The sequence below is a fragment of the Chaetura pelagica genome, unplaced genomic scaffold (assembly GCF_000747805.2).
Source record: "Chaetura pelagica isolate M959 unplaced genomic scaffold, ChaPel_1.0 scaffold841, whole genome shotgun sequence".
In the NCBI taxonomy this organism is placed as follows: Eukaryota; Metazoa; Chordata; class Aves; order Apodiformes; family Apodidae; genus Chaetura; species Chaetura pelagica.
In genome coordinates this window covers 301,404-313,256 of record NW_009951973.1, presented here as the reverse complement: position 1 = coordinate 313,256, position 11,853 = coordinate 301,404, and the positions used below count along the sequence as shown (strand labels likewise).

Sequence of the window (11,853 nt, the reverse complement as noted above, 5' to 3'; positions counted from 1 at the left end):
GTTTGACTTATAATACTAGCCAAGGAAGATACTCGTGTAGAGTGTAAAACGAGACAATAATGGGTAAATGAATGTTTTATTAACCACTTTATACAGTGCTGAGTCTTAGTTTTGAGACTATTTCTTGAAAAGCATAGAGCAACAGCTCTTAATCCATACCAAATATTTGCTGATTTTAGTTCATTGTGTCTTTTAGGTTCATGTAACTTGTTTTTAAGCCTAACTAGATAGTTTGGTTGTGTTGTCCTATTAGACAATGCTATGTTCATTTTTTTCTTTGTTGTCAGTAGAATAATTTTCATTGTCCTTTCTAGGTAGGATATGGCTGTATTCTACCAGTGTGCTGTGCTGCCTTGCCTTTCTCTCAATCTCACACTGAATTTTGATCTTGAATAAGTAGTAAATCATCAAGCCCACTGCTAATAAAATGATGACAGCCAGAGTAAGCAAGATCCACATGTTCGTGTCACCATGTCGTTTGTCATTTTTTATATCTGTAAATAAATACAAAGCAAATAAAACTGGGTGTACATAAATAAATATGAAGAATACTGAAAACTATCAGCCTAGTTTCCCCCTGATTACTTGGGTGTTAGTTAGCATCCTGTATTCTTGAAGGAAATGGAATATAACCTCAACATCTCCTGACCTTCTTCCGCAGTTCTCTTGGGGCAAAGATAGGACAGTGGGCAAAGAAGCTATGATCATTAAGGTGTAGATATTATTGTATGGGTGTTTTTTAGGATAAGAGTTTAATTTTAAAAATCTTTCAAAATGTCCCTGTGTCAGTCCCCGTCATAGAACTTAATATATAACAAAAGAAGCAAAGAGGGCAGAATCAGTTTACCAAAGCATTTAGTTATCCTGGGATGCCCTAAGTGTCTCAGAAGTACTGTCATATTATGCTGGAAATTAATTCAAGGGCAACTAAGTAAATTAAGTTGATATGATATGATACGATACGATACGATACGATACGATACGACATGACATGACATAACATAACATAACATAACATAACATAACATAACATAACATAACATAACGTAATGTAATGTAATATAGTAAATACCAATTCATTTAAAAAATCCCAGTAATCTTTTCATGTTTCTGAAAATATTGGGAAGAAAAAAATAGATCTTACCTTCCATGTCTGCAGCTGCTTTAGGAATTGCTGTCAAAGAGAAAGGCAAGCATTTAGTCAAATCAAAAAGTCACACTTTCATCTTGACAGTTTCATGTTAGCAAAAGTTCTGGTTACCTGTGCATCAAGATTACCTCATCATTTCACCTGGAAACACATTTGCTAAACTAGCAAGATGTTCTTCATTTTTATCCTGCTATTCACTATAATAAAACTGCAGTGTTTTGCATATCAAATCCCCTTTCTTGTATTTTTTTAATACCCAAAGAATCTGCAAGCACAGTTATTTTATGACTGTTCGAAATGGACTCTCTCTTCTTCCCTGATTAAAAAATCTTGCCCTCTTCACTGGGTCTGCATGCCTGCAGACACTGGGAAATACTTAATCATACACTGAGGATATTTTGCAATTTTCCTGTCCTGCATACAGGTCCTTTGAGACCTAGCAGATTTTCATTTACCCTAATTCATTTGCATCTATATATTTGAATATATAAGTTTGACCTCTCTTATGCAGTTATTCCCAGTCATGCAAAGGGGGCGCCATCAGCAAGATAATTCTCTGGGTGTACACTGGATGATGGCCAGTGTCAGAGGAGAGCATCCCCATGGGCAGTGGGAGCCAAAGGCAGAGTCTTGGAGTGCAGGTTCTGGAGTAGGATGCTCCAGGAGCCAGGCTGCTGCTGCAGAAATACAGCAACACATTCAGCTCTGGCATGTTTGTTAGCATAGAGAAAAAAACTGTGAAATTGCCCCTTGGACAGAGGCAGAGCTCACTGTAATGTGAGATTTGCTTGAGCTGACACCCCATTCTGCTGGAGAACCTGATGTCAGGAATATTCTCTGCACTTTGGCATTGCACTTTGGCATTGCACTTCGATGCCACTAGCAGTCTAACCTGACAAAGTATGTGTTGAAACTGAGTTTCTGCTTTCTAATATACTCGGTATTGAAGAGTTTGTTTTCTGTAGTGTCTATTTCTCTGACTAGCCAAAGAAATTCAGGAGTTGTCCTAGAGGACAACTACTGTAAATGTGCACAGCTGCTTTCCCTGCCAGCTGAAATTTTGCTCTGGGAGGGGAAAGGACAGAACCTCAGAAACATCCCAAATCTTAGGGTTGCGAAACAGGGCAGGAAATCATACTTTTTTTGCAGAATTAACAGTTAAGCTCAAAAATGCCTCATGACTGCTTGGCTCATGATATTCTGATATTTCTGCTTCCTGACCAGAGCAGATGGTGCTAATGAAAACACTTCTACTATTTTCAAAGCTCACTATACACGCTCTGGATCATGCTTCTGTTCTGTCATTATTTAAATAGAATTGCTTCATCCACCTCTTACTAGAACGCTATGTGTCATAGTACAGCAACGGGAAGAAAAGCAAATTATTGATGCAACCCTTATTCCATGGGAGGTGAATACCAACGCTAGCAGGAAAAGAGGTGTGTATGCTCGAGGGGAGCAAAACTACAAGGGAGTTTAAAAAAATTCCAGAAAATATTGACCATCTTCAATTATTAATTGAATAATGCAAGAAATTCTGAAGTTACCGAGCAATAAATAATGAACATGAAAACAAACAAACAAAAAAGGATAACTCTATATATCCTTTTTCTTTTTTTTTGTCTGAATGCTGAAGGAGGTGATAAGCAAGACTGTAAAAACAACATTATATGCCAGTCTGTCTGATGACCGTATTGTGCTCTTACTGCTCAAATAAACCCATGAACATCAAGGGCAAATATTTAAAAAATCACTTACTCTTTGGTTTCTTACAAATAAAACCCTTTTGGGAAGAGCAAGGAAGGAAACTCCAGTAGCCGGTGAATGTGGACAACTCCACGCAGTAATCGAGCAGCTCCCCGGAGGGCTGGCCTTCACCCCAGTTGACAAAGTCTAAGGCACTGTTGTCTTGCCACAGCAGCTGCCCTAATTTTGCAAATGTTAGTAACAATACTAATAGTTCCACATCAAAGATTATCACTAATACTAGTGAACATTATTACTTTACTTAGCCTAATAAAGCAATATTACTTTCTTTAAAAATTCTATCAGTGGTTATTTTCTAATGCATTAATTTTTTTAAGTCACTTCTTAAAAGCAATATAATTGCTTTTACAAATTATGATTTGCAGATTTGCCAATCATAAATTAGTTTTAATCTACACATCCCTGTATTTTTACCTAAGGTGCTAAAGTTTCCAACTGAAAAAAAATAAAAATAAAGTTAGTTGTTTTTTTTTAATTTCTCAATTATTATGTCAGCAGCAATCATAGAAAATCAAGCAAATTTGTTACTGTGATGTTTAAACATATGTTTTGTTAATATTATAACATTTCTTTTTTTTAATAAACTGTGAAACAAAAATTTTGAAGGATTAATGAGTTTAAATTAATCTTAAAAAAAAACCAAAAAAAACCTTTCTGACCAATTATGAATGGACACTAGTGTCGTTTTCTTCCAGGTGCACGTTTCATTGCACTCTCTTTCTGGTAGCTAGCAGCCTAATTTTTTTCATACAAAGAAGCTTGATGCTGTGGGCTCCAGCTAGATACCCACAACTCCCAAGCAGGTGGTCCCCCACCATGAGAAGGTGAGACCCAGATAAGACATGTTCCCCACTGGGGCACAGAGCAAACAGAAGGGCAAAGACATTCTCACAGACTGAGAATAGGAGACATGCCCTCAGCAACTGCTGATGTCAGAGGGACTACACATCATTGGCTGTGGTCCTCTGTGAAGGTCCTTGCTGACACTGAAACCATAAGCAGCTGTGCAAAATTATCATCAGTTGCAGCATTCCTGGATTATTCAAATTTAGAAATGAGACTCCATGATTGCCTCAGGTATAGGCAGCTGAAATACATGTTATATCCTGCTTTCTTAAAGAACAGTATCTTCTGTGTTGTGCCTCTCAAGATCTCAAGAGATTTCTTTCACCTCTCTGCACCTTTGCTACTGAACCAGATATAGACAAGATATTTGAACTGAGACAATCCCTTATGCATCATCCCTTTGGCAGATCCATGCAACATCCAAGATCCCTAACTGACACCAAGCAAGTTTGCTTTCTACGACCTTTCCCACCTATTGGATAAAACCATCAACTTCCAAGAATGTATAGATTATGTGCAATCAATCTATCTTTTTCTTTTTAACCAGCTTCTATGGCACTTAGTACCTTAACAACAGTGCATCTTACACATATTTCTGCCCATTTAATGAAGTCTATTTTATTATTATTTATAGAAGTTAAAATAGTTACCGTTTACATTTCTGTATATTCCTATCCAAAAGCCACTTGTCTTGCTTGTGTAGAAGTCTGCATGCTTTGCTAAAAAGTTTGATTCAGCCAGATCTTCTACAGAAGTCAGCATACCACCTATAAGAAAACCAAGATGATTGGAGATGTTCCCTGCTATAGAAATCAGTGGTCATTATAACCTTTGATATAGGGTAAGGTTAGTAATAAAACTTCTCCTGCTGGTAAGGACTAAACAAGGATTTAAATCAGTAAGTACTTCTCAGCTGCAGGTGAACATCACAGACTGTGAGTGATATGATGAGAAATGAAAGAGGTGAAAGCACAGTGAAGATGTTGATTTTTAAACAACAGGCAAAATACACATTATTTTCAAGTGTTTGGACAATATTTGTCATAGTTGTTATGGATGATTTTTTGTTCTTCATAGTTTGACAGGATGTTATGTAGTATGTGATATTGTACAGCAAACAAATCTGCAATTCAAACTGAAGGGTTAGTTTTTCTGGCAAAGACGGTGGAGGAAGACAGCTAAGAGGATCTAAAAAGATATGAAGCAGGATCCATTTCTTTGGAGAAGTATAGTTCTTCCCTTTCTCTTTCACTGCCTCCCAAAGCATGGATGAAGCATCTGATGATTCAGCAGCACAGGTGGAAGAGAGCCAAGGAGCAGCTTATGGTCTTGGCCAGGACCAGATGCTTTCAAGATTGAGGAGGGAAGCACTTGCCCTCCCCTGGCTCTGCAGGTGCCAGGGAACTCTGCCGATAGCAGCAAGGACTTTCAGGCAGAACATGCAACCCATTTGGGACCACAAAACTCATTTAAAAAATAAGTCTTTGTTATTATATTTACTCCTACTTTTTTGGAGAGAGAGATGAAAAAGAAGGGATAATGCCAGAAAGACCTTAAAACATTTTAAATTTTAATAAAAAGATAATTTTTTTAAATGAAGAAGTGTAACAAGAAACAAGCATATCTGAGGGGAAACAACAAAGCCAAACAAAAAAACCAAACCAAAACAAAAAGAAACCCCAAACCAACAAACCAACCAACCAACCAACCAACCAACCACCTAAAAAAAAACAGAAAAAGAAACCCAACACACACCAAAGAAAATGATCACCTTAATTTCAACATTACTGAAAAACAAAAGGCCTCAGCAGTGAAAAATTATACATTTATTTCCTTTATTAAAATGTGCAGATTTTTCAGCATTAGTTTTCAATACTTCTTTTAAGGTTGTGTTGGGTTTTTTTAAGTCAAAATTGAAATACTGTCTTTGGGCAAAAGAAATAATTACCTGATTGAATGCATTGAGCCACAGACTGAGCCCAGCTCATTTCATTGGCATTGAAGTTATAGCAGTAGCTTCCAAAAGGAATCCAAAATCTGTGATCTGATTCAGGACATTTTCCAATATCCTGAGGGGGATCAGAAGGAAGTACATCTGGAAGAAATGAGATAGTATGGATGCTTTCACATAGTAGGGGTTGCAGTTCTTCAGATATGCAATCAAGATTTTTTTTAAAAAAAAAAACTTCCTTAAAGATACTTAAAATATTCTTTGGCACACAGTGCATAAATTATCAGTGACTCTGTCAGGAGTGACAACAAGGAGCAGAACTGCTCAGGCACAGCTGAATGACCCATTGTGAACCTGAGCTCTTCTGTGTGAATCAAACTTGGACTCTCAAGGGTGCTGGAGTGTTCTGGCATTTTTGGTTACAGTTTATTTTGTTATAACCAACAAATATTTATAAATGAAGAATACAGTAAAAAGCAGGAAAAGAAAAGCCACAAAATTCCTAAACCCTCAAGAGATTCAAGTAAATTTGATTTGAAATTAAGTATCATCTAAATCATAGTTTACTGTGGAAATTTCTCATTTAATATTTTCTCCAAGATAATAATTCTTACATAAAATTTCTGAACAGCTTTAACTCTGGCAATGCATGGAATAATCTGAGGGTCTTTGAATATTTATGTAGAAGACTGTCATTTTCCTGCAAGCAAATGAATGAAACAGTAACACTGTCAGTACACACATTTTTAAAATGAAAGTTACACATGAATTTATATGAAGCTCAGAGCGTGGCCTGGAAAATAAATTAAAGAAAAACTACAGAAAAATAGATTAAAAGAAACTCAGAATTTCCATCAACTGTGTGTCACAAGGGCTAACAGTGGTTGCAAATTAGAAAGCAAAAAGGTAATGTTAGCTTGTAGCATTTAATTTGTTGTATTCTGAAGTGACACTGATAGAATCACTGTGAAGTATGAAATTATTTTTGGACCAGTAACAAACTCTTTTTTTCCCAGGTGCAATTCTTCCTCCTTCCTCATTTTTTAGAATCTAGTAACAGTGATTCCAAAACCAGTGTATGAATGCTGCTTACATTAATGGAACAAAATTTATTTTATACTCAGTGGACTTCATTGATTACAATCCTCCCAAAAAAATTCCTATCTGCCAAAAATTTCATATTGAAATCTCAAAATTGAATGTTTAGTACTCCCACAATCTCTAAGCATTGTCTGCCGTGATGTAGGATATGGCAGTTATCATCCCAGTCCAGTAAAATGGCAGTATTTTGGATGGTGAATGACAACTCCATCAAAATAAAACATTGTTCATGTAAAATAAAGGTATTAGCCTTACATAATGAGGCCTATTATCCTTAGATATATACTCAGAAATCTGTATTTCATGCAAAGCAGGTTAAGCAAGGTTTCTACCATAAAACTGAAACTCGGCACCATAGCTTACGCTCAGATTTTTTGCAGACAGGAAAATGCTTTTCATTGCAAGGCGCTGTTTTCCAGGTCCCCTGGAGACCTAGATAGACACAGGCTATTTGCTGGTTTGGTTCTCCATAGTCCCAATGAGAAAAAATTATTTTCCTTTTATCTGTCCATCTGTAATAGCCGTAAGTCTAAAATTGAAACACACATTTGATATATTTTTTCTACACTGTCACCTGCTGTTTCAGGTAAATTATTTATGCAAATTCACGTTTTCACAGTGATTTATAGACCTCAGTTTGTATATCTGTCCTAGTACTGTTAAAATATTGAATCAGGACTTAACAACATAAAAGTAAGACACAACAGTATGTCTCCCATGCTGAAACACCTCATGAAGGTATTTTGGAGGCTAAATGGTGCAGTAGCCCTGATGATCATGTTGGTCCCTTTGAGAAGGATTCACCACTCCTAAAAATGACCATCTAAAAGTTAACCAATTAGTTCGACATAGGCGTCCATAAGATTCCCATAGAGTTAGGAAAGAGAATCCCACAATGTCAGAGGTTCCCATCCTTCTCTGTGGCCTAATACGGAGTTTAATGATTTAATATAAAAGAAGTTAAATTAAGAGAATGCTGTCCACTAGTTCTAGGTTCCTTTATCTGCTCATGCTACAATTCCCCCTGCTGATAGCAATGCAGCCACAGTATTTAACCACACCACCTATCAATTTATTAATCTTACCACATTGCTGTTGAGCCCAATCCATAAGGACTCTCCATATTGCACTGCCTGCAGCAGCAGGTATATATTACTGTAATAATCAAAAATGCTGGCAAGCTCTGAAGATTTCTCCTTGCAGGCTTTTCTTGCTTCCTCCCAACTCATTTTAGAAGGAATGATTGAGTAGCTGCTGTTACCATAATGGATGAAACCAGAAGCTGGAGCAGTTGTGGAATGCCACAGTTCAGGCTCTGAAAGAAAGGGGTACAAATTCAAGAAGGGGAGAAAACAGTGCAAATTACTTTTGAGCAACAGATTATTGTAGTGTGGCAGCACCAGCAGCAAGTAATGCTTGCTAACAGTAACTTGGAATTATTTGTAACTATAGCGTAAATAATGTATTCAGGGATTAGGGAGAGGCAGAGGACAAGCTGTCTGTATGTATGGACATACAGTGCACCAGATGAAAGGATGGGAATAGTGGTCCTATAGTGGTCCTCTCTCCCGAGCTCTCCAGGTTTCCCTCCAATAGTGCAGGTGAAATTCCTCCCAAGCACAAGCATGGTGCAGAATCTTCACACAACTTCAGTCTCAAAAGAGGGGTGAATTTCATCCTAAGCAAAGTTTGTAGATCTGCTGCTGCTACTTTCCCATGTAAAATGAAGTGAAAAAGGAAACTGTATTTGTACCTTGAAATATACACGTGGAAGTGGAGGACAAAGACCTAGAGCTAGTGATGGGGACAGGAAAAAGGACAAAAACTGCCTTTGTGTTCAATCAGTGTCAAGAATGCCCTGGCATTAGTTTTTGCTAGTGACAATCTTATGCAACTTTCTGCACTTGCACAGGACAGAGCTGTGAAGTATCTGGTCCACTTGTGGCTTCTTCCTGTATTTTTACTTGCTGCTCAGCAGTTCCCTCTTCCTTTTCCTGTGGACTCTGCAGTGTAGCTGTGCTCCGGATGTGTTCCACACCCTGAGGGTACATGAAGAAAACTAGAACTCTTGCCCTTCTGATTATTTCTGGTCTTGTGGTATGAAAACATTGCTAAAGGCTGATGAACAAAATAAGCAGTTAAACTTACTTTAGCTGAGCCATCTTTGGAGTATGTGTGAGGAGTTTGTTTTTTGTGGTTTTTTGGGGGGGTTGTTTATGTTGTTGTTGTTGCTGGTTGGTTGTTGGTTTCTTGTGGGGTTTTTCTGGGGGGGTGGGTGAGATTCGGGGGTGAGGGTGGGGAAACTGCTTTCAGTGCATTGTCTAGCTAGCTAACATACCTACTAGGGTGGAGGTCAGTGCTCGATTTGTCTTTATGCTTTGTATTTGCATTTGCAAAATAACCCGATTCAGATACCTGTGCCTGTGCTAGCTGAGTAAAGCACAGATGGCTCAACATTTCTGTCAGTAAAGAAAAAAGGCATTTTGAAGCCATAGCTCTGCTAACTTGTTTGGGGTATTTGCCTCAGGGTCAGGCAAGTGAATAATCCTGCCTTCAAAGTGTCTGCTCACCATGTTCAGGTAACAGATTTGAGTGTAGATGTCTGCAGGGTAGGAAAAGTTGGCCTCTGTGAGTATTGGAAGGTATGCTGGTAGGGCAGAGACTAAAGCAATTTTTTTTTTTTAATATAATCCCTATCCCAGAGTGGGTTTTATGTCTAGAATTCCTGAGTTGGGGAAGTAGCCTTGCTTCCCTCATTCCCGCTACTACAGGCACAGTTCGGCAGTTACAACCAAGAACTCATTTAGTCAGATTGTTCAAGTAAATGTCTTCAAACAAAGAAGATTAAAACTAAAACTTACTGCTGGCCATCTGGCAAATATAGCTTTTGTTATGCTGGCAGTCAGTGTTTTCCCAGTACCCTGCTTTATCTACAGATCTTGTTGTCATTGCAATACAGTCAGTCTAGGGAAAAATTAAAAAAGAAAATTGTAGCTAATGAAGTGAAAAATGTTCAGCAAAATAATAGAAATAGGTTTGAGGAGAACCAAGATAATAGCTTTCTTTTCTAGTTATCAGGCTCTTATTTTCATCTAATGTTTCTTGGAAAATAAACTAATTTATATATATACACATATATATATACATATATATATATGAGATAACCTATTATCTAATGAAGTGAAAAATGTTCAGCAAAATAATAGAAATAGGTTTGAGGAGAACCAAGATAATAGCTTTCTTTTCTAGTTATCAGGCTCTTATTTTCATCTAATGTTTCTTGGAAAATAAACTAATTTATATATATACACATATATATATACATATATATATGAGATAACCTATTATATATCTTAAGTAAATGTACTTTCCTTGGTAATTACTGCAATAACTTTGTCAGTTTATTAAAATTACTTGGAGTGTACCAAAGCTATTTTAACTGTGTAGTTAATGGTAATCTGTACTGAATTTGTTGCACTTTCCTTTGGATTCAGGCTTTACAAGGAGAAACAATAAAATGCTACCAAAATCTCAGTAGTAAGACTGAATATTTTCAGTGTAATCTAGTATTTCTTTTTTCTGTTTACCTCTATTGTAATATATTTCCAGTCAACTCTTACGTATTCATCTCTAAATGGGAATTTTGTTCCCCACTTTGAATAGTCAAAAACACTTCCATCTGTCCAAAGGTAGTTATTCTCAGTGGTAATATCATTCAGTCCAATCCATGTTTCATTGGAGACATCTTTCATGTGGAAGGTGAGGAAGGCTATTAAAAAAAAACACAAAAAACCAAAACAAAACAAAAAACTCAGAGAAAGAGAGTAGTAGATTCAGCATAAACCAAATTGCAATTAAAACAAGCAATCAGCTTTTTAAAATATTGCAAATACTATGCTCAATACTGTTAGACTATGAGTTAATGATAAAAGAGAAAAATTGCAATGGGTAATTTAACCAAATCAGTTTGACTTCATTTAATAAAAATAAAATAAATAAAATTTAAAAAAACAAAAGCAAAAGTTTTCTAGATAACAATGATGGATACCTCTTGAAAATATTATAGAATTTAGGACTAGAAGGGTCTTCAATAGGATTAATCAGCCTTACCCAAGATAGCATCAACTGCACAAGTGTGATTTCTGGTGAATGTTGTTTTCCTTTCTGACTTGAATATCTGTGAGCATCTAATTTATATGAACTATTTATGTCATCTTCCAAGGCAATCGGGAATAGATTATTTTGTTCTCTCCACTTGTGGTTTTGCCATAAGATAGAAAGTGTCAAAATATCTCACTCCAGCCTTCTCTCTGGATCAGGCAGCTCCAAGTCATCCTTCATAGGTTACGCTACTTAGATCTGAAGGCTAGTTCGGTCTTGTCATTAGGTGGTTAAATGTGCTGGCTTCATACTTAGCACAAAAAAAGTTTATATGTCCTACCTTGCACTTGTTCATCGTGTATAGAGGCCAAATTCCCCCCAAATTCTATACAAGCACTTCTGGCAGAGTGCCAAGTCAGTCTTTCCTCTTCTTTGGATCCAAATATTTTGTAACACTGTGGGGGAAGTAAGGGATTACACAAAATTCCAGGTGTCAAAGAGTACTAAAGTTATTGGGTCTGAATAATTCTAGTGCCTTAATTCTAGTTTCAGTTCCTGCAAGTGAAGAGCAGCAGCTGGGGGATCTGCTGAAATGTAAATACTGTCAGCAAGCAAGAAGGAGACCAAGCTAACCACAAGGATGTGTGTGCAGCACTTGCAACCCTGTGGGATTTCCAGGGTTAGTGGTGGTCAACAGCTGGCAACCACCAAAAGCTTTTGAGGAAATAAGTTGGTAGCTAAGGCAAATGGGTAGACATTTCAGGTCACATTACTGAAAAGTAGAATCTTTGAGGGACTTAAACTATTCCTGATTGGGAACATAACTTGGAGCAGGCATCTCTCAGCCACAGATTCAAAGCTGAAGCCTGAGCTGGTGTCAGTGCAAGTGGAAGAGTGTCAGGAAGAAGTGCTCTTTTGTACCATATATTAGTATCCT

General features: G+C 37.1%; 1 protein-coding gene across 1 annotated transcript in view; it reads right to left on the bottom strand.

Moving 5' to 3' along the window:
• Positions 1 to 249: 249 nt before the first annotated feature.
• LOC104391909 (macrophage mannose receptor 1-like) overlaps positions 250 to 11,853 on the bottom strand; it is a 35,972-nt gene continuing 24,368 nt past the window's right edge. Inside the window, exons 19-28 of the mRNA XM_010001262.1 lie at positions 11,257 to 11,371; positions 10,403 to 10,584; positions 9,677 to 9,779; positions 7,901 to 8,130; positions 7,179 to 7,344; positions 5,712 to 5,858; positions 4,414 to 4,530; positions 2,909 to 3,076; positions 1,140 to 1,174; positions 250 to 480 (exon numbers count right to left, since the gene is read on the bottom strand). Of these exons, the coding sequence (XP_009999564.1) occupies positions 250 to 480; positions 1,140 to 1,174; positions 2,909 to 3,076; positions 4,414 to 4,530; positions 5,712 to 5,858; positions 7,179 to 7,344; positions 7,901 to 8,130; positions 9,677 to 9,779; positions 10,403 to 10,584; positions 11,257 to 11,371 (1,494 nt within the window). The remainder of the gene's footprint in view (positions 481 to 1,139; positions 1,175 to 2,908; positions 3,077 to 4,413; positions 4,531 to 5,711; positions 5,859 to 7,178; positions 7,345 to 7,900; positions 8,131 to 9,676; positions 9,780 to 10,402; positions 10,585 to 11,256; positions 11,372 to 11,853) is intronic.